Source organism: Hyla sarda, chromosome 11, assembly GCF_029499605.1.
Source record: "Hyla sarda isolate aHylSar1 chromosome 11, aHylSar1.hap1, whole genome shotgun sequence".
NCBI lineage: Eukaryota > Metazoa > Chordata > Amphibia > Anura > Hylidae > Hyla > Hyla sarda.
This window is the reverse complement of record NC_079199.1, coordinates 44,240,269-44,266,814: the sequence shown is the minus strand read 5'-3', so window position 1 is coordinate 44,266,814 and position 26,546 is coordinate 44,240,269. Positions and strand designations below refer to the sequence as shown.

General features: G+C 43.7%; 1 protein-coding gene and 1 pseudogene across 5 annotated transcripts in view; both read left to right on the top strand.

Annotated features, from left to right (window-relative positions):
• Positions 1–26,546, top strand: part of KCNH5 (potassium voltage-gated channel subfamily H member 5) — a 403,943-nt gene that overhangs the window by 363,854 nt on the left and 13,543 nt on the right. For all 5 annotated transcript variants that reach the window (XM_056545666.1, XM_056545665.1, XM_056545664.1 and 2 more), the window contains one exon: positions 598–794. In XM_056545666.1, coding sequence (XP_056401641.1) covers positions 598–794 — 197 coding nt within the window. The remainder of the gene's footprint in view (positions 1–597; positions 795–26,546) is intronic.
• LOC130296073 (U2 spliceosomal RNA) lies at positions 25,873–26,041 on the top strand (annotated as a pseudogene).

Here is a 26,546-nt window from a genome sequence, read left to right as displayed (position 1 = left end):
TGGCGACACAAGGCCTGCTCGGAAACGTGCTCTTCTCATAGACGGCAATGCACTTCCGAGTGGAATCCGCAGAAACATCAATGCTGGAATCAGGACTTCCCCTTCAATAAGATCTGCCGCAGAAATACCGCCCTGTGCACAGTGCAGCAGAATCCCTTTGAAATCTCTGCTGCAGACTCTGCTGCAGAGTAAGTTTCCGAGCAGAATTTATCTGCAGAATTCTACTCAGAAATTCCACCGTTTGAACATAGCCTTATACTACATTCCACCAGCAATGTCACTATAAAACAGTGTTTAGAATTTAGAGCTTATGTCTCTCTAGCTGTTGCAAAACTGCAACTTACAGCATGATTGGAGTTGTAGTTCTGCAGCAGAGAGAGAGTGACAGATTGGGGAACATTGCGTTAACTTATCATTGGAGCAACTGGATCACAAATGGACATCAGAGATGGATGACCAGTCATTTCCATATTTTGACACAAGCCTTCAGTTTCTACAGTATGTTGGTTAAACATTAGCTCACTCTATAGTTTTGAAAGGGTTACAGAGCCACAATATTGGTACATTACTATTGGTTTGTCTTCTATTTTTCTACAGGAAAGGGGGATGTCTTTGGAGATGTGTTCTGGAAAGAGACCACTCTTGCTCATGCCTGCGCCAATGTACGAGCACTAACCTACTGCGATTTACATATCATCAAGAGGGAAGCATTGCTAAAAGTCTTGGATTTTTATACGGCCTTCGCTAATTCATTCTCCAGGAACCTTACATTGACCTGTAACCTAAGGAAAAGGGTAAGGTTCTATCTAAATCTCTATTATGTATCCTGTTAATTGTATTGGTCGAATTCATATATTTGTCTTAAAGGGGTACTCCGCCCCTAGACATCTTATCCCCTATTCAAAGGATAGGGATAAGATGTCTGATTGAGGAGGTCCCGCCGCTGGGGACCCCCGGGATCTCGTCTGCAGCACCCCTCTGTCATTACTGTACAGAGCAAACTCGCTATACAGGGCCCGGAGCATCGTGACATCACGGCTCCGCCCCTCGTGATGTCATGGCTCACCTCTCAATACAAGTCTATGGGAGGGGGCGTGGCGGCCGTCACGCCCCCTCCCTTAGACTTGCATTAAGGGGGTGAGATGTGACGTCACGATGCTCCGGCCCCTGAATCGCCCATCATTACTCACAGAATCAGTTTGCTCTGTGCAGTCATGACAGCGGAGTGCTGCAGCTGAGATTCCGGGGGTCCCCAGCGGTGGGACCCCCACGATCAGACATCTTATCACCTATCCTTTGGATAGGGGATAAGATGTCTAGGGGTGGAGTAGCCCTTTAAGGCCCCCATACACATTAGAAGAAAGTTGGCTAGATTACAACTGGAAAATATAAAATGTCTGACTACCCTCCATTATATAGAATCAACAGTCTAAGATAAAGTCCAGGTGCTATCATGGCGTTGCTGCCGCCGGTAAGGTGTGTAGCATAAACAGAGAATACTCCCAGGTCTAGAAGACAAGATCCACAGCACTCCAAACTTCTTAAAACATAAGGGGGTAGATTTATCAAAACCTGTTCAGAGGAAAAGTTGCTGAGTTGCCCATAGCAACCAATCAGATCGCTTCTTTCATTTTTTAAAAGGCCTCTGAAAAAATGAAAGAAGCTATCTGATTGGTTGCTATGGGCAACTCAGCAACTTAACCTCTAGACAGTTTTAAATAATCTCCCCCAAGATCTTTATCGGGTATGCAGTAAAAACATTCAGGGGTAAAAAATATATATATAAACAGACCGACACATAACGGCAAGAGCCTTTCTCAGGGTCTAGTGAACAAACATTTTTACTATCTAAAATGCCTCTCTGGTGGATAGGAGTGACTCACATTTCAGTAGTTCTACCTCCATGTATGTCTTTAAAATGCCAAGATGCACCAGACAGTGTGGGCGTTGTTTATGGAACCCATCAGAGGGGGAGGGGATAGACGGCGTAAGTTACTTACCATACTTTGTATATATTTATTTTTTACAACAAAAATAGAGAAACATAGCCGCACATCCACCATTTGTATTTTGATCTACTTGCTTCTCAGCATAATTTCAAAAACTAACAGGTTGTTAATATACATTTTGATAAAAAAAAGTACAAGCCCACTCACTACGTCAAGGCCACCTAGTCAGAATGGATACCTAACCTGACACTGGCATAGTGCCGGGCGGCGACCACTGCCTCCGAGACACCAAGCCCACCGGGGGAATGACCCAGTGGACAGGCAGCACCACTGCTGCCCAACCAAGCCCCTGGCTCTGGGCCGCACCACCCCACAGACAAAGTATCACAGAAACAATGACCACCACAGAGAACCACATCAGTGTGAAACCTACCATGTGCTCACTGCCAGAGGGCTTGGAGAATGTTAGGAGGAAACCCTTATGCAGTCTCCTGCTAATTAAAAATGCCTGGGCCAAATGGGTGGAGTGCTGGCCATGGAAGGAGAGAGAGACTACGAATGTACAAGAAAAATAGAGAAACATAGCCGCACATTCACCATTTGTATTTTGATCTACTTGCTTCTCAGCATAATTTCAAAAACTAACAGGTTGTAAGTATACATTTTGATCAAAAAGTACAAGCCCACTCGCCACGTAGAGGCCACCTAGTTAGAGTGGGTGCCTAACCTGACACTGGCGTAGCCCCGGGTGGCGACCACTGCCTTCCGAGACACCAAGCCCACCGGGGAAATAACCAAGTGGCCAGGCAGCCCCACTGCTGCCTGACCAAGCCCCTGGCTCTCGGCCACACCACAGACAAAGCATCACAGAAACAATGGCCGCCACAGAGAACCACACCAGTATACATTTTGATTAACAAGTACAAGACCACTCGCCACGTCAAGGGACCCACTCTGACTAGGTGGCCTTGAAGTGGCAAGTGGGCTTATACTTTTTGATCTAAATGTTAGTTTTTTAAATTATGCTGAGAAGTAAGTAGATCAAAATACAAATGGTGGATGTGCGGCTATGTTTCTCTATTTGTGTTGTAGATATGTTTTTTTTTATTCACTCATAATGAGACATCATGTGTGTTGGTGCCACACAGAACTTTAAGACTTTTACCCCTTTGAATATGGGTCATGCATTTAGCCTAGTGCCCTTCAATATAAAACAGTTCCAGCTACAGTATTCCCCTTAAAGACCCACAACAGTAGCTCCCATCCTGTCACTTAGTTAACAACCAGAGATGTAACTTAAAGCTTGTGGGCCCCAAAGAAAATTCTGTAAAAATAAAATTTGTAAAAAATGTAATTCCCATTCTCTGTAGATGAATCCAGACGGATATTAAAATGTACTTTCAGGTCCCCACGTGGTGGAGATCCGACAATCCTGTAGTCGGGGTCATACTATCACACTTTTTCAGTGTGTTGGAGGGTCCCCTCCTTTACCTTACATTTACCTCTTTAATCCTCACTTTAAATAACCTACAAGGTCTTTTGGACTGTGATTGTCTTTATGCCATGAAAATGTTGTACATTATGGACTGACAGGAACAATATTATAGGTCTTAAAGTGTACCTGTCGTCAACAAAAACTTTGTAGATAATACCATTATATGTATATTTTTTAATATACATTGGTTAAAAAAATGTGTATATTTTTGTCCCTACAGCTATTGTTTGTGTGTCTCTATGAGGAGTCCAAATACAGGAAGAGAGGGTGGACAAACAGGGCACTGTGCACTAAGGACAAGAAGGGCTCTGTGCACTGAGGCTCTATGACATGCTCCTGGCTCACACATCAGGGGGATTGACAAGCCAGGAGGCTGCACAGAGCCCTGCTTGTCCTGACCTCACTTCCTGTATTTGGACTCCTCATAGACACACACAGGCAATAGCTGCAGGGACAGCATTTTTTCACCCAAAAATATACACATTTTTTAATCAATGTATATTACAAATATACATATAATGGTATTATCTACATATAAAAGTTTTTCTTGGCGGCAGGTACACTTAAACTGCAAATACCTGTTAAAAATGCTTTACCTTTGAGACCATATTGCTGCCTGTAACATATTAGTTTATGTTTTATAATATAATCCAACACAGTAAGAGATAGAAACGGCACTCACAATAAGCTTTTCTTCTTTATTAATTCACAACATCACAAAGCAGGTAGAAGCAGGAGTGGCGGGGGGCGCCAGTGCCCCCCGCCACTCCTGCTTCCACCTGCTTTGTGATGTTGTGAATTAATAAAGAAGAAAAGCTTATTGGTGAGTGCCGTCTCTATCTCTTACTGTATTGGATTATACACCTGTCTTGACTAAGCACCACCTGTCACAGCGTTTTACAATCCGGACCAGCTTATTCCTCCTGTTTATGTGAACTGATCCCCGCAGTCTGTAGTTCCGGCTTCACTTGTTTCTATCTCTGGCTATGTTTTATAACATGTATAAAAAATGTTCATAAAAACAGTTAAAAAAAAATCTGTAAAATCTGTAATGCTTAATTTATAATACTAATATCATAAGAAAAGGCCGAGGCACCTTTTGGGCCCCTTAGGCTTCAGGGCAGCTCTACATCCCCTAAAGATATGCCCCTGTTAATGACCCGTCTGCTGCATGCAGGATTAGATATGTTAATTTTATTATATCTATGACTTTTTCCTACTTATTATATTTGCTCTTAGCGCTTTAGGCTTCTGTAGGTTGGAATTCTGTCTGAACTTAGCGATGCAAGACGTCAATTTCATTTAGCCGAAATCCCAAGGCGGTACAACGGTTTTAGTTGAAAACTATGCAGTAAATCAATCTTTCGCTCTTTCCTCATTTCAATGTATTTGAAACTGAGTAAAAATCTTAAAACCAGCTTTTTCTTTGGCTTGGGAATAGGATCATTACATTTGCTTTGAGGGAAGAGGAAGTGGGAAGGAGGTTTAATTAATTCCCTGTTACTAGATGGAAATGATGGGGTTGGCAATGGAGATAAAGAGGCATTGCTGGATATTTTATTCTATTTTAATTCTGGACAAACACAGCATAGTAGACATCAAGCGTAACAACTGCTCCCAAGGGATAATGTGATCACAGGACTTCCTGCTGACTGGACCGCCAGCAGTCGACTGTAGTTGGGGAATTAGGCAGAGAGCGTTCAATTACCCTACAAGAGGCACTGCAGGATAAATGAAGCATTACACAGTCCTCACCGATATCAATAGGCTGTCAGTATAATCCACAGATATGCAGAGATCTCTTAAAGTAAAAAATAATGCTTGACAGTGTGCAGATACGCTGTTTACTGTGAACACATCAATGTGAATTTTATTAAACAATCCAAAAGGTAATGTTTCTGTCCAAATGAGGACCTTCCTCAGACCGGATTGCTGCGGAGGCCAGGAATGGATGTAGTAGAACGGCTCTCAGCCGTGTAGCAGGTATGTGGAGGTGCACCTCAACATATCTGCTTCATGGCTGAGGGGCATTCTACTATATCCACACCTAGCCTCTGCAGCAATCCGGAGTGTACCAAGTCTTTATTTACAGAGATGAAAGGAATATCCAGCGTGGTAGCTCGTATGCAACAGATTTATTCGGCATAGCAAACGCACAAGTACAGGACTACTTGAGTACTTGTGCATTTGCTGTGCCGAATAAATCTGTTGCATTCGAGCTGCCGTGCTGGATATTCCTTTCATCTCTGCATTACTATACAGCGTTGTCCACGTTGATCCGCAACGCGGCTAAGTCTCCTTGGAGTGAGCTGGAGCTACTCTTTCTACAATACTAAAGTCTTTATGTACATTACATTAAGGATTGGGACTCCTACTTGGGAACACTTCTCCACTCAGAGAGTGAAGTAATTCTATCTGCAGTATGCAGATACACGTTATCAAACAATTTAAGGGAAACTGAAAGAAGGATCACCCGCACTAACCTGTAAATACAAAGACTAAGCCTAGAATAGTGTGTGTCCTTCTACTGTCCACGCTATTTAAAGGGAAATTGACAGAAGGGTCACCCGCACTAACCTGTGTAAACAGAGAGATAATTTGGATAACCCTCTTTCCAACGATATATCACTCACTCTATTTTGTTCAGTCATTGTGGAGTTATTCATTCAAAAGTAAATGTGCAAATTATCAGAAATTAGCAACGGGGCATCCCTTAGCCCTTTTAGCAATGCGTACTGCATCATCCCATCATTTAAACACACCCCTTCATTATTATACACTGCTACTGCCTCTGTGGGAGCTGTATCGTCGCTCGTGCTGCTGCCTCTCTGCCTGTGTGTCTGAATCATTACACCAGGCTGCTTCTACTGCTTAGTCTCTACAACAATATTGTTGCTTACAGTTTATTGCTCCTTTGTCTTTTTTCTAAAGGGGTGTTAGATGCACACCAGTTGACTCCCAGCAGCTACTTCTGAATTCTGTAGTGGTACTGATGCTTTGCAATGCCTAAATCTGCAAGGCATAGGCAATTCTTTGTAGCCACTTTAGTTACCCCGATGACCAGGCCTGGCCTGAAGCCCTCAGGTCCTGGACTGTATCAAGGCTCCTGTACAGCTTTAAAAAAAAAATCACATTGAAACTTGGATGGGAGAGGGTTTCCTGAAATGAAATTGAGTCACAAACAGAGTAAAATGTAGTCTTTATGAAATATAGAGTAAACATCACAAACTGAATTGTACAACAAACCACCAAAACATTAAGTTGCCCAAGTCTGGGCACAAAATTTACACACAAGGAGCGGTCAAAAAATATCCCTTACCGGACATGTGTATGTGGTTTCCCGGTACTGTACGCGTACTGTACCTTGTGTTAGGATGCTCTTAGTGGGATAACCCCTAGTCACCTCTTCCTTCTTTAATTTTATGTATATATTTTATATATTTTATAGTGTAAATGTTGCTACCAGGACCTTAGGTCACATGATTGATAATGATATTGTTCTGCTAAGGTTATGGACCTTCCGGGTCATGTGCTCATGTCACGTGATGTACCACAATGCTTTGTATTAGGACTGACAGGTCTGGGGGACCAATAAGCTTAAAGCCTGCCCCTTGAGATATAAGGGTGCTGTTTCCACTCTTCACTCTCTTGGGTTTCGGACTAGCAGAGAGAGAGAAGCTCCGTGTATACCTTCAAGACAAATCTAGGCCTGAAGCCTGCTAACTTCAGCTGAATACAAAATGGTGAGTTCAGTCTAACTCAATCCTAATCCTACGGGAATGCTGGACCTAAACAATTCCCCTAAATCCAGTGGAACAGCGTAAAGCAATTACTTAAAGCGTATTCCCTACAAGGTCCCAACCAAACCTGTGAGGAACCTAAAGTCTGATCCTCTATAAAGACTGTTACTACGTTTAACCGGCATAAAATCTGCAGTAAAGTTATCTTCAGTTTACTAAAATTCCGGTGGCGGACAATCCTTTATTCCTCCCTATTGTTTCTGGGATGGGTGGCGGTAGGATATATATATAGAGAGGAACCTGCACCCTGGCGTCACTACAGTTAAGGGTTAATCCAACACCCTTTCATCACTGCACAGCTACACCCTAGCTACCCTACACCCCCAAGCTACCACATGTAGATACACCAATTAGATATCCTAGTTAGGGTCCAGAAACATGAGATACTACATGTAGACCAAGGACAAGGGAGATAGGTGAGGCCCTAGGGAACCCTAACCCTATTATGGATTGTCTAGGGTGATCCCTATACCTAGGCAGAATTGTCACCTTAATAATGGTGGCCTTGTGCAGGAATCTTTCCATCGCTGTTACATCCTAGCACCTAAGGGGAATCACCACAGAGTGTTATTGGTCCTCCAAGAGGAGTTACCGGACATAGATGGACCATCAAGGAACTTTCTCAAAATATTGAAAATATACTCCTAGAAAACAAGGTTAAGTTTAAGGAGGATAAGTTTTAGATGGCAGAGTACCCCTTTAAACTAAATAGGTGTGAAAGTGGGAACTCCTACTATACCTTCAATTCTTCTCACATGGTGCCATAACTAATGTACCAACAGTTTTTAGAACCCTTATTACCCACTTCAATTTCTAACACCACAAAATCCTCAATTTATCAACCCCGATCATCCCTCAACCCCTTAAAAAAGTATAATTGTCCTTTTTAGTTAAAACCAGTATCAATGTGAATGGTGTGCTATGTACGTGATGTGGACAGTTTTGTGCTCGAGCTAGAAACTTCCCTATAACTATAAACTCCGATGTAACTATGTGGCGGTCATTAAACGTTTTGCTGTTCAAAGCAGAAGCCAGAAGCTCCTATTTTAGTTCTTGGTAACAAATAAATCAGCTTCTCCGAGTGGACAAAGAAAGTGACATTTTTGCAGAGCTGGCCTACCCTAACACAGTAATTGATTTTGTTTACAGTCTGGACAATTCGTTGAGTTTACTATTATAGGAATTTTCCCTTCATTTCAACATAAAAATTATTTTTGGGAGATTCATAAACAGGCTTTCCTGCAAAGATTCATTTGTTGCTCTAGCGCTGTATGTTAATTCTCTAGCCACGGCAAAGTGGTTTTTGGCACTTGCTCTGCCAGCCACCTTGAGTTTGCCCACATATTAACTTGATCTCACTCTTATAAAAACGAACATTTCATGCCATGTATAATGAAATTCTGGAATATTCATCCTTACATTCCCTGTCCAAACAATGGTGGCAATCTTGGTGCGCATTCACCTATACGTTGATAGATTGACAGAACATAAGAGAGCAGCCTGAGAGTCGGAGGCTAGCCATGGAAACCCACAAGTAGGATGATTATATGGCTGCAAAAGCTTTTTGTTGAAACATCTGTCAGCTTTGGCAGAAATCTCATGAGATTCTCTGCAACAACCACCATAAAGCACAATTATGGAAAGACTTTAGATTCCAGCATTCCATTCCTGCTGAGACATTTACTCTCCAGACAACTTGGGCTCTGCTTCATCTTTTGTGTTGATTGACTCAGTCAGGATGTAGTGAGTGAGAAACTGCTGTGACTGGTATCAAAAATGAACAAAAAGCCTTGGTAAATCTTATTTAGCTTAACAGTTATTGTATCTTACAGAATATGCAATCACTTTCCACATTGTAAACAAATAAGAGGAGGATGTTACACCCCTTAAAGGGGCACTCCACTGGAAAACTTTTTTTTTTTTTTTTTAAATCAACTGGTGCCAGAAAGTTAAACAGATTAGTAAATTGCTTCTGTTTAAAAATCCCTAATCCTTCTAGTACTTATCAGCTCTTATATGCACCACAGGAAGTTCTTTTCTTTTTGAATTTCCTTTCTGTCTGACCACAGTGCTCTCTGCTGACACCTCTGTCCATTTTAGGAACTGTCCAGAGTAGGAGGAAATCCCCATAGCAAACCTATCCTGCTCTGGACAGTTCCTAAAATGGACAGAGGTGTCAGCAGAGAGATTAAAATTAAGACTTTTAAACAGAAATAATTTACAAATCTGTTTAACTTTCTGGCACCAGTTGATTTAAAAAAAATTTTTTTCCAGTGGTCCTTGCTGCTATCAGCAATCAAGGACCCGTCAGTAATGGTGGACATCAGTAATCACGGATCACGGTGATGCCCGCTATTGACCCTTTAGATGCTGTGATCAGTACGAGGTCTCCTCACCTGCCTCCGCCAGCTCTCACAGGGTCTTCTTCTCTGGTCTCCAGAGAAGTAGAATGCCGATTATACTAATCAGTGCTATGCCTATGCATAGCACTGAACAATATTAGCAATCTAATGATTGCTATTAATGACCCCTCTAAGAACATGAAACATGTAAAATAAATGGTAAAAAAAAAAGTAAAAAGCCTCTGGTCCAATAAATTTTGAATGGCCCCTTTTCCCCATTTTACTAAAAGATTGTTAAAAAAAATTATAAATATATTTGGTATCAGATCGGTATGCGCGTAAAATTATCGTGTATGGGGAACTTGAAAAAAATCACATTCCCAAAAAAAAAAAAAGTAACTAAAAATTCACATAATACAAAAAAGTACCAAATAAACTACAGATCACAGCACAAAAAAGGAGCCCTCATACAGCCCCATGTACAAAAACATTTAAAAAGTTATAGGTGGTCAAAATAGGGAAATTTAAAACATACTTATTTTGTAGAAGTAGTGCAATAATAGAAAAGCATGAAAACATGGGTATTATTTTAATTTTATTTACCCACCGGATATTTCTACTATAAAGTATACAGTGTACAAAAGAAACCTTCCTAAATTGACACAATTGCGGTTTTCTTTTCAATTTCCTCACACAAATAATATTTTTTTTTGTTTTGCCATACATCTTATGGTAAAATGAGTGATTAGAAAGTGAAATTGATCGCACAACAAACAAGCCCTCATATGGGTCTAAAGGGGTTAAAAGAAGACATTCCAGTCAGTCAGTGATTGGCTTGTTGGCATAAAAGCAGGAGGTGCTGCTCATCCAGGACCATCCATTCAATAGCCATTCAATACTCTGATCTGAAGAAGGGGGTGGCTCCCCCGAAATGCGTAATCTGTATTTTATTGTTTTTACTACAATAAACCTTCCAGTGTTTTGTACTACTACCACTACATCTCTGGTCTGGTTTACTTCGTGGGAATCTGCAGTGCCTATTGGGGTCTTGTTGTTCTACCTGCCTAAACATCCATTCAATAAGTAACCCTAAAGCAACTTTAGTATTAACCTATCCGGTGCCCTAGTCATTAAGTTACTTTGCCCGGGACTCATTTTCTCTAAAACCTTCCCAGAGCACTAGTCTTGATGGATCCTGCTACATGCAGAAGGTGTGGACAGCATGGATGATGGCGAGATTGAAAGCAGATTTGCCATACTTAAAGCATGTAAGGTAATGGAGTCCTCCTTTGTGCCGGACTAAAGAACTTTCTGAAGTTACTTCTATTAACAATGTGGTGTCCCGGTACCGTATCCTATCCGGTACCTGCGTATGTGGGTCCCCTTAGCCAGAGTCCCTAGGACGTTGGGGTCCCCATTGTCTAGTTCACCCCTGGTCACCTCTCATCTAGATAGTTATTGAGCTAATGGTTTATTTAGGATGCATGTAAATATGATTGTATAAATGTCTATAGATAGTTAATTACCTGTATACAGCGTAGCAGGACCTGTGGGTCACGTGATCAGGAAAACTCTATGGTTTTTGCTTTAGGACCTTTGGAGGTCCCTGTGACGTATTCTACCCATCACTCCTTGTAACGATGAATGACAGTTACTGGGACCAATCCAAAACGGCCCTGCCCCTGCCCATATAAGGGAGCGGCGGCCATTGCTCTTTCTCTTTGCTCCTGCGCTCCCGACGAGGAAGGACCTGTACAGCTATCTGCCGCAGTTAGTTAGGCCCGAGCCTTGCGGCAACGGCTGATCGAGTCTAAATTGAGAGTGTATCAATCCCTAAGCACTCTGCATGATCACCGGACCTTATCTATCCCCTAAATCCGGACGGATCTGCAAATTTTACCCTATATTCAGAGACTGTATCTAAAAGTCAAGGTCTGCAACAACTCTCAGTCATTGCACTATATAGAGACTGTATTCCTGAGACTGTTATTGTGTATTGGATGTACCGCAAGCCTTTTAGTAAAGTTTGTTCAAGTTCAAGTACCTTGTGGACCTACAGTCATTTTGTATATGCACCTATCGTTACTGGGAAGGGCGGCGATAGGCCGGAGAATTACCTCAGGATACTAGCCCCCAGCCTGGCATCACGAACTATAGGGTTAACATTAACCCCTCATTTACCGAAACAACACCCCAACTACCATACACCCCCCAAGGGCTACCACAACAAATAGTGTTGGACGTGAATATTCGCATTTTGAATTTTTATCATAAATTCGTGAATATTGCAATTATATACGCTATATGTTCGAAATTACGAATATTCACTTTTTTACGCATATGTGAATATTCGCATATGTGAATATTTGCATATTCCTTCTTTTCACTTGTGGGCCAATTAGAATGATGTAAATACACTTGTCAGAGGTTATTAGCAACATCCCAAGCAACCAATAGTAAAGTTGCCCACCCCCTCACTGTTTTCTTCCTCGAATATGCGAATATAATGAATATTCATCTATATATTCGCGAAATATCACAAATTTGAATATGGCCAATGCCGCTCATTACTATTAACAAACACTGTGTTACCTTGTAACTTGCCAAAACACTGAAAGCGTACCTGTCAGATCCCACCCAAAAATTTTAAAATAATATGTTACTCGGTACCTAATCCTAACCATGCACTTCTAATTTTTATGCCTCTATCACCTGTATTTATTATGAAAATACTTAATTTCATTAGCTCACAGTGTTAGAAATTCTCTCTGGGGAAGGGGGCATGTCCCTCCTTTGTCACCTCATGTCCATGACTCATGGACAAGCTGATGCTGCTTCAGGATTGGTTAGTGTCCCAGTAGGTACGGAGATTTTCAGGAGCCGTCTTCTTTATCAAATATTTTAAAAAAATATTTAAGAATCATATTACAAAAGGTCTTTAATTTTCATCAATAACAACATATGAAAAGTTTTTGGATCTGACAGTGCTCATTGAAGTTATTATGCATTACAACAATTACTAAATTATTCAATGATGTGTAGAAGCTACTTTTATTTAAAGAAATAACATGGAACATCTTAGCTATGAGGAGCGATTAAAGGAGTTACAATTGTTTAGTCTTGAGAAGAGACGTTTAAGGGGGGATATGATAAACGTATATAAGTATATAAATGGCCCATACAAAAAATATGGAGAAAAACTGTTCCAGGTTAAACCCCCCCAAAGGACGAGGGGGCACTCCCTCCGTCTGGAGAAGAAAAGGTTTAGTCTAAAGGGGCGGCACGCCTTCTTTACCGTGAGGACTGTGAATTTATGGAACGGTCTACCTCAGGAACTGGTCACAGCAGGAACAATTAACAGCTTTAAAGCAGGGTTAGATACATTCCTGGAACAAAATAACATTAATGCTTATGCAGAATTATAAAACTACATCCCTTTCCCTTATCCCCTTACATCCTTCCCTTCAATCCCCTGGTTGGACTTGATGGACGTATGTCTTTTTTCAACCATACTAACTATGTAACTATGTAAATAAATATTAAATAAAATACATTGTCAATTCAGTGAGTATGACGTCATCAATGTGATGTCACCTAATAATCAGCCAGTAATAAAAGTTCACACCTCTTGAGTCAGTCAGGGTCATGCTTCATGTGTAGATTAAGCTTAAAACTAAATTAATCACATTTTATGTATTGGAAAACATAATCACATTCAATACGAAAATATGCCAGCATGTCTCCTACCTGCCAACAAGCCGAGTTACGGTACATTTAGAGTTGCCGTGGGTGGATTTGAAATTTTAAATGGGTCAAATGATTGTATTTATGGGTGCAGTGGAGCTGTTTAGAGACATGACCTACTTTATCATCATTTTATATTGACAATGTTGCTAGTAAAGAAATCACCGTGTTCCATTACTGACATGAATTAACTAGAATGTTACTAAACTTAAAATTTCTAAATCAAATAAAATAGATTAAGATTATCAAAGGGATGAATGGAAGAAATGAAAGGAAACGTTCCACTGTAAGTACCTGACAATATATATATATATATATATATATATATATATATATATATATATTTTGTGACACTGTGGCAAGGGAAGGGTGTATTTCCCAAGCTCACCCTGGAGAAACCTACACCTGTGGCCTAATTAATGAGGTAGCAGAAAGGGGAAGTGTGTTTAAAAGGAAGTCAGACAATGTAGTCTGGGCTCTCCCCAGAAGACAGCAAGGTGGCTGTAGGGAGAGGCAAGGGTCCTGCTGAGGAACACACAGCCCAAGCTATGAGTGGCCCCAAAGAGTGGTGTGGACGAGACACACAGCAAAAGGTTGCAAACGCTGTGTGTGAACAGTGAGTAGAAGGTTGCAAGCCCACCAGTGGATAGTCAGTGCATATTGGATTGTGTAGTTAGTGACTAGACAGTCTAGGGTTTGGGTTTTGTTTGTTCCTGTCTGTTATGTTTTCATTTATCCTGCAACCTATCTAATAAAGCTGGCGAGGGGCCGGACTTGCATAAGGTACTGTTGTTTGCCTGCTGATTGAAGTGTAAATGTGTCCTGCGGCGGTGTCAAGGACGATCCCAGAGCTATCCCACGGGAGAAATACTTACAATATATATATATATATATATATATATATATATATATATATATATATACACACTGTCTTTTTAGTATTTTTTATTGTAGTATGATACTTCAATGTTTTCTGTAATTTGGCAGAATTCTCAGTATTATCCAAGCTTAATATGAACACCAGGGTTGGTTTAATTGGCCCTTTTAACCCCTTCCCGACCTATGACATACCTGTACGTCATGAGTGGCAAGGTGTTCCCGACCCATGACCTACAGGTACGTCATGAATACAGTGCCCGGTAAGATGGTGGCTATCACTGATAGCCAGCCGTCTTACCATGCGACCACGGGGGGTTTCATCCCCCCCCCCAGCGATCGCTGCTATCAGCTAGTCAAATCTGACTAGCTGATAGCAGCGTTTCGCTATGAGAATACTTAGCAGCACGGTGTGTGAGTCCCGATCACGGGGAGCGGGACACACACCGCTCTACTAAGTGTCCCTTACCCGTCCCCCGGCGTCACTTACCCGGCCATGCGGTGTCCCGAGCTGTCCCGGCGCGAGCAGCGTCCTCCAGGCGGTCCCGGCGCGAGCAGCGTCCTCCAGGCGGTCCCGGAGGTGGTGCATCCCGGCAGTGAGTTTCTGGCAGCAGTGCGGCATCTTCATTGACAGCAGTGAGATCGCCGTAAATCGATCTCTCCGCTGCCTCTGGGAGTTTCAAACTGCAACTCCCAGCATGCCCAGACAGCCTTTGGCTTTCTGTGCATGCTGGGAGTTGTAGTTTTGCAACATCTGGAGGTCCACAGTTTGAAGACCACTGTATAATGGTCTCCAATCTGTGCTCTTCCAAATGTTGCAAAACTACAAATATCAGTATGCTCAGTCTGTCCAGGCATGCTGGGAGTTGTAGTTCTGTAACATCTGGAAGAGAACAGATTGGAGACCATTATACAGTGGTCTCCAAAGTGTGGACCTCCAGATGTTGCAAAACTACAACTCCCAGCATACCAGACTGCCCAAGCATGCTGAAAGTTGTAGTTCGGCAACATCTGATCCTTCAGATATTGCCGAACTACAACTTCCAGCATGCCTGGGCAGTCTGGGCATGCTGGGAGTTGTAGTTTTGCAACAACTGGAGGCACACTAGTTGGGAAACATTGTCCGTTTCCTACCTCAGTGCCTCCAGCTGTTGCAATTGTTGCAAAACTATAACTCCCAGCATGCACTGACAGACCATGCATGCTGGGAGTTGTAGTTTTGCAACAGCTGGAGGCACCCAACTTTCAAGTGTTTTGCAACCAGTGTGCCTTCAGCTGTTAGATAACTACAACCCCCAGCATGCACAGACAGCCAAAGGGCATGCTGGGAGTTGTAGCAGTATTCCTCTAGCTGTTGCATAACTACAAGTCCCAGCATGCCCTTCTGCTGTCACTGCATGCTGAGATTTGTAGTTTCTGCAGCAGCTGAAGGCACATTGGTTGTGAAACACCAGTTTGTTATCTAACTCCGTGTTTCGCAACCAGTGTGCCTCCAGCTGTTGCAAAACTACAACTCCCAGCATGCACGGACAGCCAAAAGGCAAGCTCGGAGTTGTAGTTTTGCAACAGCTGGATGTTTGCCCCCCCTCCCCCCAATGTGAATGTACAGGGTACAGTGAGTGCTGCAAGTTTGAGATGGCGCAAATTTTGCGCTGCAGCTCAAACTCCCAGCGGCAAACTTGCTGTGAACATCTGCCTGTGTGACTGTACCCTAAAAACACTACACTACACTTACACTAACCTAAGATAAAAAGTAAAAAAACACTACATATACATATACCCCTACACAGCCCCCCTCCCCAATAAAAATGAAAAACGTCTGGTACACCACTGTTTCCAAAACGGAGCCTCCAGCTGTTGCAAAACAACAACTCCCAGTATTGCCGGACAGCCATTGACTGTCCAGGTATGCTGGGAGTTTTGCAACAGCTGGAGGCACCCTGTTTGGGAATCACTGGCATAGAATACCCCTATGTCCACCCCTATGCAAATCCCTAATTTAGGCCTCAAATGCGCATGGCGCTCTCTCACTTTGGAGCCCTGTCGTATTTCAGGGCAACAGTTTTGGGACACATATGGGGTATCTCCGTACTCGGGAGAAATTGCCTTACACATTTTGGGGGGCTTTTTCTTCTTTAACCCCTATGAAAAGGTGAAGTTGTGGTCTACACCAGCATGTTTGTGTATAAAATTTAATTTTTTACACTGACATGCTGGTGTTGCCGCATACTTTTCATTTTCACAAAATTTGTAATGCAATTTCTCCCGAGTACGGAGATACCCCATATGTGGGCGCAAAGTGCTCTGGGGGCGCACAACAAAGCTCAGAAGGGAGAGTGCACCATGTACATTTGAGGTGATTTGCACAGGGGTGGCTGATTGTTACAGCAGTTCTGACATAAACGCAAAACAATAAATATCCATATGTGACCCCATTTTGGAAACTACACCCCTCATGGAATTTAATAATGGGTGCAGTGAGCATTTATTCCCCACTGGTGTATGACAGATTTTTGGAACATTGGCCTGTGAAAATGAAAAATAAAATTTTTCATTTGCACAGTCCACTGTTTCCAATATCTGTCAAACGCCAGTGGGGTGTAAATGCTCACTGCACCCCTTATTAAATTCCATGAGGGTGTAGTTTCCAAAATGGGGTCACATGTGGGGGGTCCACTGTTCTGGCACCATAGGGGCTTCCTAAATGGGACATGCCCCCCAAAAACCCTTTCAGAAAAACTCACTCTCCAAAATCCCATTGTCGCTCCTTCCCTTCTGAGCCCTCTACTGCGCCCGCCGAACACTTTACATAGATATATGAGGTGTTTACTTACTTGAGAGAAATTGGGCTACAAATCTTAGGGTGATTTCTCTTCTTTTACCCCTTGTAAAAATTCAAAAATTGGGTCTACAAGAACATGCGAGTGTAAAAAACGAAGATTTTGAATTTTCTCCTTCACTTTGCTGCTATTCCTGTGAAACACCTAAAGGGTTAAAACACTTACTGAATGTCATTTTGAATACTTTGGGGGGTGCAGTTTTTATAATGGGGTCATTTATGGGGTATTTCTAATATGAAGACCCTTAAAATCCACTTCCAACCTGAACTGGTCCCTGAAAAAGTACGATTTTGAAAATCTTGAGAAAAATTTGAAAATTGCTGCGGAACTTTGAAGCCCTCTGGTGTCTTCCAAAAGTAAAAACACGTAAATTTTTTGATGCAAACATAAAGTAGACATATTATTTATGTGAATCAATATGTAATTTATTTGGAATATCCATTTTCCTTACAAGCAGAGAGTTTCAAAGTTAGAAAAATGCTACATTTTCTAAATGTTCATGAAATTTTTAGATTTTTTACCAAGAAAGGATGCAAATATCAGTGAAATTTTACCAATAACACAAAGTAGAATATGTCACGAAAAAACTATCTCGGAATCAGAGTGATAAGTAAAAGCATCCCAGAGTTATTAATGTTTAAAGTAACAGTGGTCAGATGTTCAAAAAATGCCCAGGTCCTGAAGGTGAAAATGGGCTTGGTCATGAAGGAGTTAAAAGAGGGATAGTCTCCCCATTTAGAACCATCATCTATAAGGCCATGTTGACATATCTATTAGGAGTGTTGTTGTAAGTATCCAATATGCATTACTGTTTCAGCATCCAAGTGATAACTATGTGCCATTCACTTTCCATTGTTATCACTTTTTATGTTTATAAAATTTGTAATTCAAAATAAAAATGTTAAAAATCCTGTATTGAGTAACCAGGACATGCAATATCTTCACGGAGTGGAGCTAATCCATGTCCAAAACCTCAGCCATATCCATAGCAGAAGGCAGTTGGCATGTCTCAGATGTATACCAAGCTTCCTACAACAGATATATACAACTAAATATCTGTCATGTTAATAAACTCTTACACTGGACAATCCATGTCAATGGAAATGGAGATTTTAATGGGTACAATTCTCTATTTCTTCTGTGGTGGAGCCATAGTTCCTAAACAGATCATATCTGATTTCTGGAGGTCACAGCAGCAGGTCACGGCAGTCAGGTTGTGATCAGATTATTTTAAAGGGATACTCCAACATAAGGTAAAAATATAATATTGCTCCAGGTCTAAAGCCACTAAAAATCGAATTGTTTTGTGGGTTTGTAATTGTTTCCCCTACTATGTCAGAAACACTACTTTTTGGTTAAGCCGGTGCTCAGCGCTACAATTCCCCAAATACATTACATTCCCTCATCTCTTCACTCTGCCTAGTTCCCTTCCACAACATTCCGGCTAGTTCCCCACCTAGAGTGGCTGCAGAACACTGCTCCTCAGAACAGTAGTCTGCAATACCTGCTTGTCATGTGTGTGTATGTGACAGAAAGATGGTGATGTAAGCTGGAGGGCTTGATCAAAAGTGGTGACATCACCCAGAGGATGAGGCTAGAGCTCAGAGACAAGATCCAGCCAAGCCTCCAGTGACAAGAGAGAATGATGTGTCATCTCAGGAGGGAGGAGCCAGATAGCTGCTGAGACAATGCCAAAATGACAATGAAAAGACTGCACAACTTCCTGTCAGGGGTGCATTCCAAAAGAGCACGGTGAAGCCAGTACAATTTGTGATAAAACTCTATTAGTAAGTAATATCTCTTGAGGTTATATTTTTATTTAAATTACATTTTTTAGATAGTGGAATACCCCTTTAAGGTGATCTTTCTAACAAAAGGATCCAAACTAAACATGAGTTGTATTTACAAGGCTGCTAATGGCAGCTATACAGTACTGTATTGCAATTACACAATAGAGACACTAATGCCGTTATAATGTGGATGCTAGAATAGTTTATTATTTCTATATGTAAATAATAGCTGTGGACAGTATTGCTATATCTGCCTCTAGAAACTCTGGAATAATATAAATACATTAAAAAGATAAAGTTTTGTAATCATATGTAGCAGTGCTATAACATCTATTTTCAAGATTATAAAATACAATTACCTGTAGTAAAAAGACCATGCATAAATTGCATAAATTCAAGATGCACTAGAAATACTTACAACTATGAAGGCCTGCGGACCTAGGTAATAAATATTAAATGCGGGCAATTTACTGAGTTATAAAATCGATGAATTTATCATTACGTACATAACGGCGCTATTGCGTTAAGTTGATGTCACATTAATGATGCTGTCGCAAGGTACAGTTACGTTGCATTATTTATCAGCCTATCAATTATTCATATGTGCAGCGCTCATAAACTGGGACATTAACGTTCTACTTAATTAGCCAAAACATGTTCGTCAGCAGCGCTCGCCGCGACAAAATAATTGTCTTGTTTTGTTGTTATTTTAACTAAGGAACACAAGCAAGCTCTTGCCTCCTAAGGAAAAGGTAGATTTCAGTATCTTCTGAATTATGAATATTTTAATGATTGATAAAATGTGATATAGGGATAAACAGATTAGGATAGGTAGATAGATATAGTAGATAGGTAGATAGATAGACAGATGATATATATAGATAGATAGATATAGATAGATAGATAGATAAATGATAGATATAGATAGATATATAGATAGATAAATAGATAGATAAATCCAGGTGCAAGATGATCAAGCCTAGGTCAGAGGCTCCCATACAGACAAAACAAGAAGAAAATCCAGCAGGACTCCAGGTGTCAGACAAATGATTTATTCATCATATGTTCAAGCAATGTTTCGGCCATCTCACACAGCCATTGTCAAGCAAAGCAATGTACTTAAAGGGGTACTCAGCCCCAGACATCTTATTCCCTATCCTCGTTATGTCACGTCATGTCACGCCCTCTCTATTTATGTCAATGGGAGGAGGCGTGACGGCCGTCATACTCCCTCCCATAGAAACTAAGGGAGGGGGCTTGACATGACGTGATGTAACGAGGGGGTGTGGCATGACATCACGTCTCCCACCGCGGGAACCCAGCGTTCTAAACATACTGTTTAGAATGCCGGGTGTTGCACGGAGATCGCATAGAGGGGGGGGGGGGTCTGTCCCAGCTGTGGAACCCCATGATCAGACATCTCATCCCCTATCCTTTGGATAGGGGATTAGATGTCTAAGAGTGGAGTACCCCTTTAAGTGCCAATTTATATAGTCAAGTAACATGTGGCATAATTAATGCATGATTAATTACATTAATTACAATAACAACACAAGTAGCAGTGATCAAAACAGTCATATTAGCAAAATGTGCAAAAATACATCAAGCTAAGATGCCATAAGGGCGATATATAATATACATATAAACATTCACATTGTTATAACAGGATACAAGGGTGTAATTTGGGCAAAGTGGGCATGAAATTACAAGGGAGGAGCTACAAGAAAGAAGTGCTGTACAAACATGCTGAGGTAAAGGAATATACTACCAGATGCTGCTCTACTCAGCATGCACGCCAGAAGTATATGAACTCTACGGCATCATATCACTCAATGGTTAAATGACCTCACGCGTCCGCACACCAGCACCTGCTGTGGGCCTGCGCCATTTTAAGTCTTGGAAAGCCATTGATATGAATAAAGGCAAATTGAAAAGATAGAAATAAAAAAGAAAGCAGTCCCACATGTATACTGGCCACACCATACTAGGCACAGCAATCTCCCTTGTCTCATGCACAGTCCTATAATGTCTGCACTCCATCTGCTGGTGGAAAAGATGATTCGGGTATACTAATAACCCATGGATAGTGAACCCACTCAGTGACACCATCCAGGGGGCAATAGGTGCAAATGTCAAATGGTCGGGTCTCAATATGCACCTATTGACCCTGGACATTGTCCCTGAGTGGGTTCACTATTTTTCCGATATCAATGCCACAATCATTCATCCACCACCTAGAACTTTTACCTGTTGTGGGACATTACACACTCACTACATTTCTTAAGCCATGTGTTCTGCACCCCACCTAGTGAAAGTTGTCTGGCCGGCAAGGCATACAGTGTATGCTTCCTCACTTCAACACCCGTCCCTGCTTCTTTACATACTGCTGAAACCTATTCTGATGCAGAATCAGAATCCAATCAAATACAATGACCGATTCAAGTTAATTAACCCAAAACTCCTCAGTTTCAATGCAATAGCTGTAACAACGCCCCCAACAGTAATGCATCATTTTTTGTGTTGGTCTCCTCATATTGGGCAGATTAAGCTTTTGGGCCTTCTCTGGATGCAGGGCCCTCGTGCAGCCGCTATTATCGTACCCTGGATAGATTAGCTGTTCTTAAGCTGTTATTAAGCCATTCTGGTGAAAGAGACATTGATTATCTCATTAAAACTAATTATTGCTATTGCACTCCTTATGGCAAATAAAAATATTTCTAATCTACTTTGTTTAAATGAAGCTTTCTATGTTTTATTTGTGCTTAAAAAAAGCTCAAGAGCACATTTTCCCCATCTCATACTCTGACTTTGGACCAAAGCTCAAACACAGGAAGTGCAGCCTGGAGTGCTGAGGGGTGTGTTTCCAGCCTCATCCAATCATAGCTCCTCCCCCACTTAACTGCCATATGCTGTTGGTTGGACACCCCCCCCCCCCCCCTCAGCACTCCAGGCTGCACTTCCTGTGTTTGGGCTTCGGTCCAAAGTCAGAGTATGAGATGGAGGAAAATGTGCTCTTGAGTGTTACGCCTAGCGCTCCGGGTCCCCGCTCCTCCCCGGAGCGCTCACGGCGTCTTTCTCCCTGCAGCTTCCCGGTCAGTCCCGCTGACCGGGAGCGCTGCTCTGCCATGGCCGTTGGGGATGCGATTCGCACAGCGGGACGCGCCCGCTCGCGAATCGCATCCCAGGTCACTTACCCGTTCCCGTCTCCTGCGGTCATGTGCTGGCGCGCGCGGCTCCGCTCTCTAGGGCGCGCGCGCGCCAGCTCCCTGAGACTTAAAGGGCCAGTGCACCAATGATTGGTGCCTGGCCCAATTAGCTTAATTGGTTCCCACCTGTTCCCTGGCTATATCTAGTCTCCTCCCTTGCACTCCCTCGCCGGATCTTGTTGCCCTTGTGCCTAGTGAAAGCGTTTTGTGTGTTTATTCCCTGTGTACCAGAACTACTGCTATCGCCCCTGACTACGAACCTTGCCGCCTGCCCCCGACCTTCTGCTACGTCCGACTTTGCTTCTGCCTACTCCCTTGTACCTCGCCTTTCTTCAGCAGCCAGAGAGGTGAGCCGTTGCTAGTGGATACGACCTGGTCACTACCGCCGCAGCAAGACCATCCCGCTTTGCGGCGGGCTCTGGTGAAAACCAGTAGTGTCTTAGAACCGGTCCACTAGCACGGCCCTCGCTATCCCTCTCTGGCACAGAGGATCCACTACCTGCCAGCCGGCATCGTGACAGTAGATCCGGCCATGGATCCCGCTGAAGTTCCTCTGCCAGTTGTCGCTGACCTCCCTACGCTGGTCGCCCAGCAAGCTCGTCAGATCGCCCAGCAGTCGCAACAGATAGCGCAACAAGATCACCAGCTGTCGTACTTGACCACCATGACACAGCAACTCCAGTCACAACTACAGCAAGTACAGTCGCAGCTACAGCAGCAACAACCATCTCCTCCGCCAGCTCCAGCACCCCTTCCGCGGCGAGTGGCCGCTCCTAGCCTCCGCCTGTCCTTGCCGGACAAATTTAATGGGGACTCTAAGTTTTGCCGTGGCTTTCTTTCGCAATGTTCCTTGCACTTGGAGATGATGTCGGATCAGTTTCCTACTGAAAGGTCTAAGGTGGCTTTCGTAGTCAGCCTTCTGTCTGGAAAAGCCCTGTCATGGGCCACACCGCTCTGGGACCGCGATGACCCCGTCACGGCCTCTGTACACTCCTTCTTCTCGGAAATTCGAAGTGTCTTTGAGGAACCTGCCCGAGCCTCTTCTGCTGAGACTGCCCTGCTGAACCTGGTCCAGGGTAATTCCTCCGTTGGCGAGTACGCCATACAATTCCGTACTCTTGCTTCTGAACTATCCTGGAATAATGAGGCTCTCTGCGCGACCTTTAAAAAAGGCCTATCCAGCAACATTAAAGATGTTCTGGCCGCACGAGAGACTCCTGCTAACCTGCATGAACTCATTCATCTAGCCACTCGCATTGACATGCGTTTTTCTGAGAGGCATCAAGAGCTCCGCCAGGAAAAAGACTTAGATCTCTGGGCACCTCTCCCACTGTCTCCACTGCAATCTGCGCCTAGGCCTCCCGCCGAGGAGGCCATGCAAGTGGATCGGTCTCGCCTGACCCTGGAAGAGAGGAATCGCCGTAAGGAAGAGAATCTTTGTCTATACTGTGCCAGTACTGAACATTTTTTGGTGGATTGCCCAATCCGTCCTCCACGTCTGGGAAACGCACGCTCGCACCCAGCTCTCGTGGGTGTGGCGTCTCTTGATGCCAAGTCGGCTTCTCCACGTCTCACGGTACCTGTTCGGATTTCCACTTCAGCCAGCTCTCCCCTCTCAGCCGTGGCCTGCCTGGACTCTGGAGCTTCTGGGAATTTTATTCGGGAATCCTTAGTGAATAAATTCCGCATTCCGGTGACCCGTCTTGTCAAGCCTCTCCACGTTTCCGCGGTCAACGGAGCCAGGTTGGATTGTACCATACGCTTCCGCACGGAGCCCCTTCTAATGAGCATCGGATCTCATCACGAGAGGATTGAACTTTTGGTCCTCCCCAATTGCACCTCGGAGATTCTCCTTGGACTTCCCTGGCTTCAACTCCATTCCCCAACCCTGGATTGGTCCACTGGGGAGATCAAGAGTTGGGGGCCCTCTTGTTCCAAGGACTGTCTAAGACCGGTTCCCAGTAATCCTTGCCGTGACTCTGTGGTTCCCTCAGTATCCGGTCCCCCTAAGGTCATTAAGGACTCTGCCTGCCACAGGAAATGCCCCTCCCCCCCTCCCAGTTCCATCAGGCAAGCTTCTGTGTCCCCTCATGGCCCTCGTCCTGGTGTCACACTGCCCCGTGCCAGGTCTCGCCCTCTGCCCTCTCTCCCCATTCCCACTCCTGCGGTTCTGCCTGCCGTTGAGGAATCCCTCCATCCTTTCCCGGTGTCCTCATCCCAGGGGAGGCAGTTACCCGATAAAGAGAAGGGGAGACCTAAGGGGGGGGGTACTGTTACGCCTAGCGCTCCGGGTCCCCGCTCCTCCCCGGAGCGCTCACGGCGTCTTTCTCCCTGCAGCTTCCCGGTCAGTCCCGCTGACCGGGAGCGCTGCTCTGCCATGGCCGTTGGGGATGCGATTCGCACAGCGGGACGCGCCCGCTCGCGAATCGCATCCCAGGTCACTTACCCGTTCCCGTCTCCTGCGGTCATGTGCTGGCGCGCGCGGCTCCGCTCTCTAGGGCGCGCGCGCGCCAGCTCCCTGAGACTTAAAGGGCCAGTGCACCAATGATTGGTGCCTGGCCCAATTAGCTTAATTGGTTCCCACCTGTTCCCTGGCTATATCTAGTCTCCTCCCTTGCACTCCCTCGCCGGATCTTGTTGCCCTTGTGCCTAGTGAAAGCGTTTTGTGTGTTTATTCCCTGTGTACCAGAACTACTGCTATCTCCCCTGACTACGAACCTTGCCGCCTGCCCCCGACCTTCTGCTACGTCCGACTTTGCTTCTGCCTACTCCCTTGTACCTCGCCTTTCTTCAGCAGCCAGAGAGGTGAGCCGTTGCTAGTGGATACGACCTGGTCACTACCGCCGCAGCAAGACCATCCCGCTTTGCGGCGGGCTCTGGTGAAAACCAGTAGTGTCTTAGAACCGGTCCACTAGCACGGCCCTCGCTATCCCTCTCTGGCACAGAGGATCCACCTCCTGCTAGCCGGCATCGTGACATTGAGCTTTATTTAAGCACAAATAAAACATAGAAAGCTTCATTTAAACAAAGTAGATTAGAAATATTTTTAGTTACCATAAGGAGTGCAATAGCAAAAATTAGTTTTAATGAGAGTTACCATTTAAAGGGCCAGAGATCTTCCTGATACCTATTCAATGACACACAATACCTGACAAGAAGTACAGAGCTCTAAATAGAAAATAGAAGCAAGAACCATATATATTATCACAAAATTAATTCATTCACACCTTCAGGGAAATTTAGCAAGACCTTGTAAAGACTAGATGATAGAAAAGTAACAGGCTACATTTTCTATGGTGCACATGCATGTTGTAATTAAAGCTGTGCAACCCATAGTGAGCTATACACATACCATATTCCTTATGTGCATAGCACTCTACTTGATATTCACTATCACAGTCACACAAGGACCACTAGCTTTGTCACGGAAAAGGAATATTAGTGGTATAACTTTCAATTTATGAATGCTAGTCTTCTCTTAGCTTTTATTCTCCATCCAGCTTAGAATGCTATGATGTATTTCCCTACAGAGCTATCTTTGGCTCTTTGCTTCTGCAGCTATCCTTGACTTCTATACTAACAAATAAAATATAAGAACCCCAGACCAGATCCCCTAAACAAATCCCCATAAAGTACTCCTAAATACAGACCCCAAATACCAGTACCCATACACTTACAAAGCAGCCCACACTCTCATGCTCCATGTAGTCTTCCTGTTCTCTCCTCTGACTTGATTACCTGAAGAGGAATGGTCATGTGACCTTATCTGTGCAGGTCCTTCAACAGTATCAGGATCTGTACATTTATGGTTATTTGGCCATATGTGTGTGTTTTCTTCTCAGCCTTTTGGCTAAGATCAAGTGTAGTATCTATTCTTATCAGTTTCAAGTTGGTGTGGATCTGGTGGTGATGGGTGCTGCATGGACGGGACAGGTGTACCGGGGCATTAGGGGCTGGTTCTGAGGAATCAGCTCGACAGTTACCCCAGTGTGACCTGTTTCCTCCAGGTCTCACCATGAGGCTGAGAAATTCTAGAGCTGAGGTACTTTAGTGCCTCGGGCAGTGCAGACCCCAAGGTACCGAAACTCAGTGGGAGTATTGGCTCACTGAGTGAACGCACGGGCACCATGAACTCTTCACCTTGTGGCACTCACCTCTTGATTCCCGGGCTTCTGGCTAGGATCAGAGACATTTTTATAGATCCGGACGGATGTCTGGGCAGCATATCTTCACACATTCACTTATTTTTTTTTTTTGTCACTGTATCACTTTTTGCGTGTTGGGTGTCCACAGGATTGTTAGGATGCAGTAGCCCTTCTGGGTGTCCGTCCTAGCGGTCTAGGGGAGGTGTGTGTGGCCATCAGGTTCCTCACCTCCCTGCAAAAACCCCGGGTGCTCCTGCATGGGCAGGGTACCAACCGTTTACGGCTCTGCAGGCAGTTAACTTGGCTGACGCCAAGGGGGATGCCGGGAGCATTTGTGGTCTCTTAGTAACTTTGGCAAA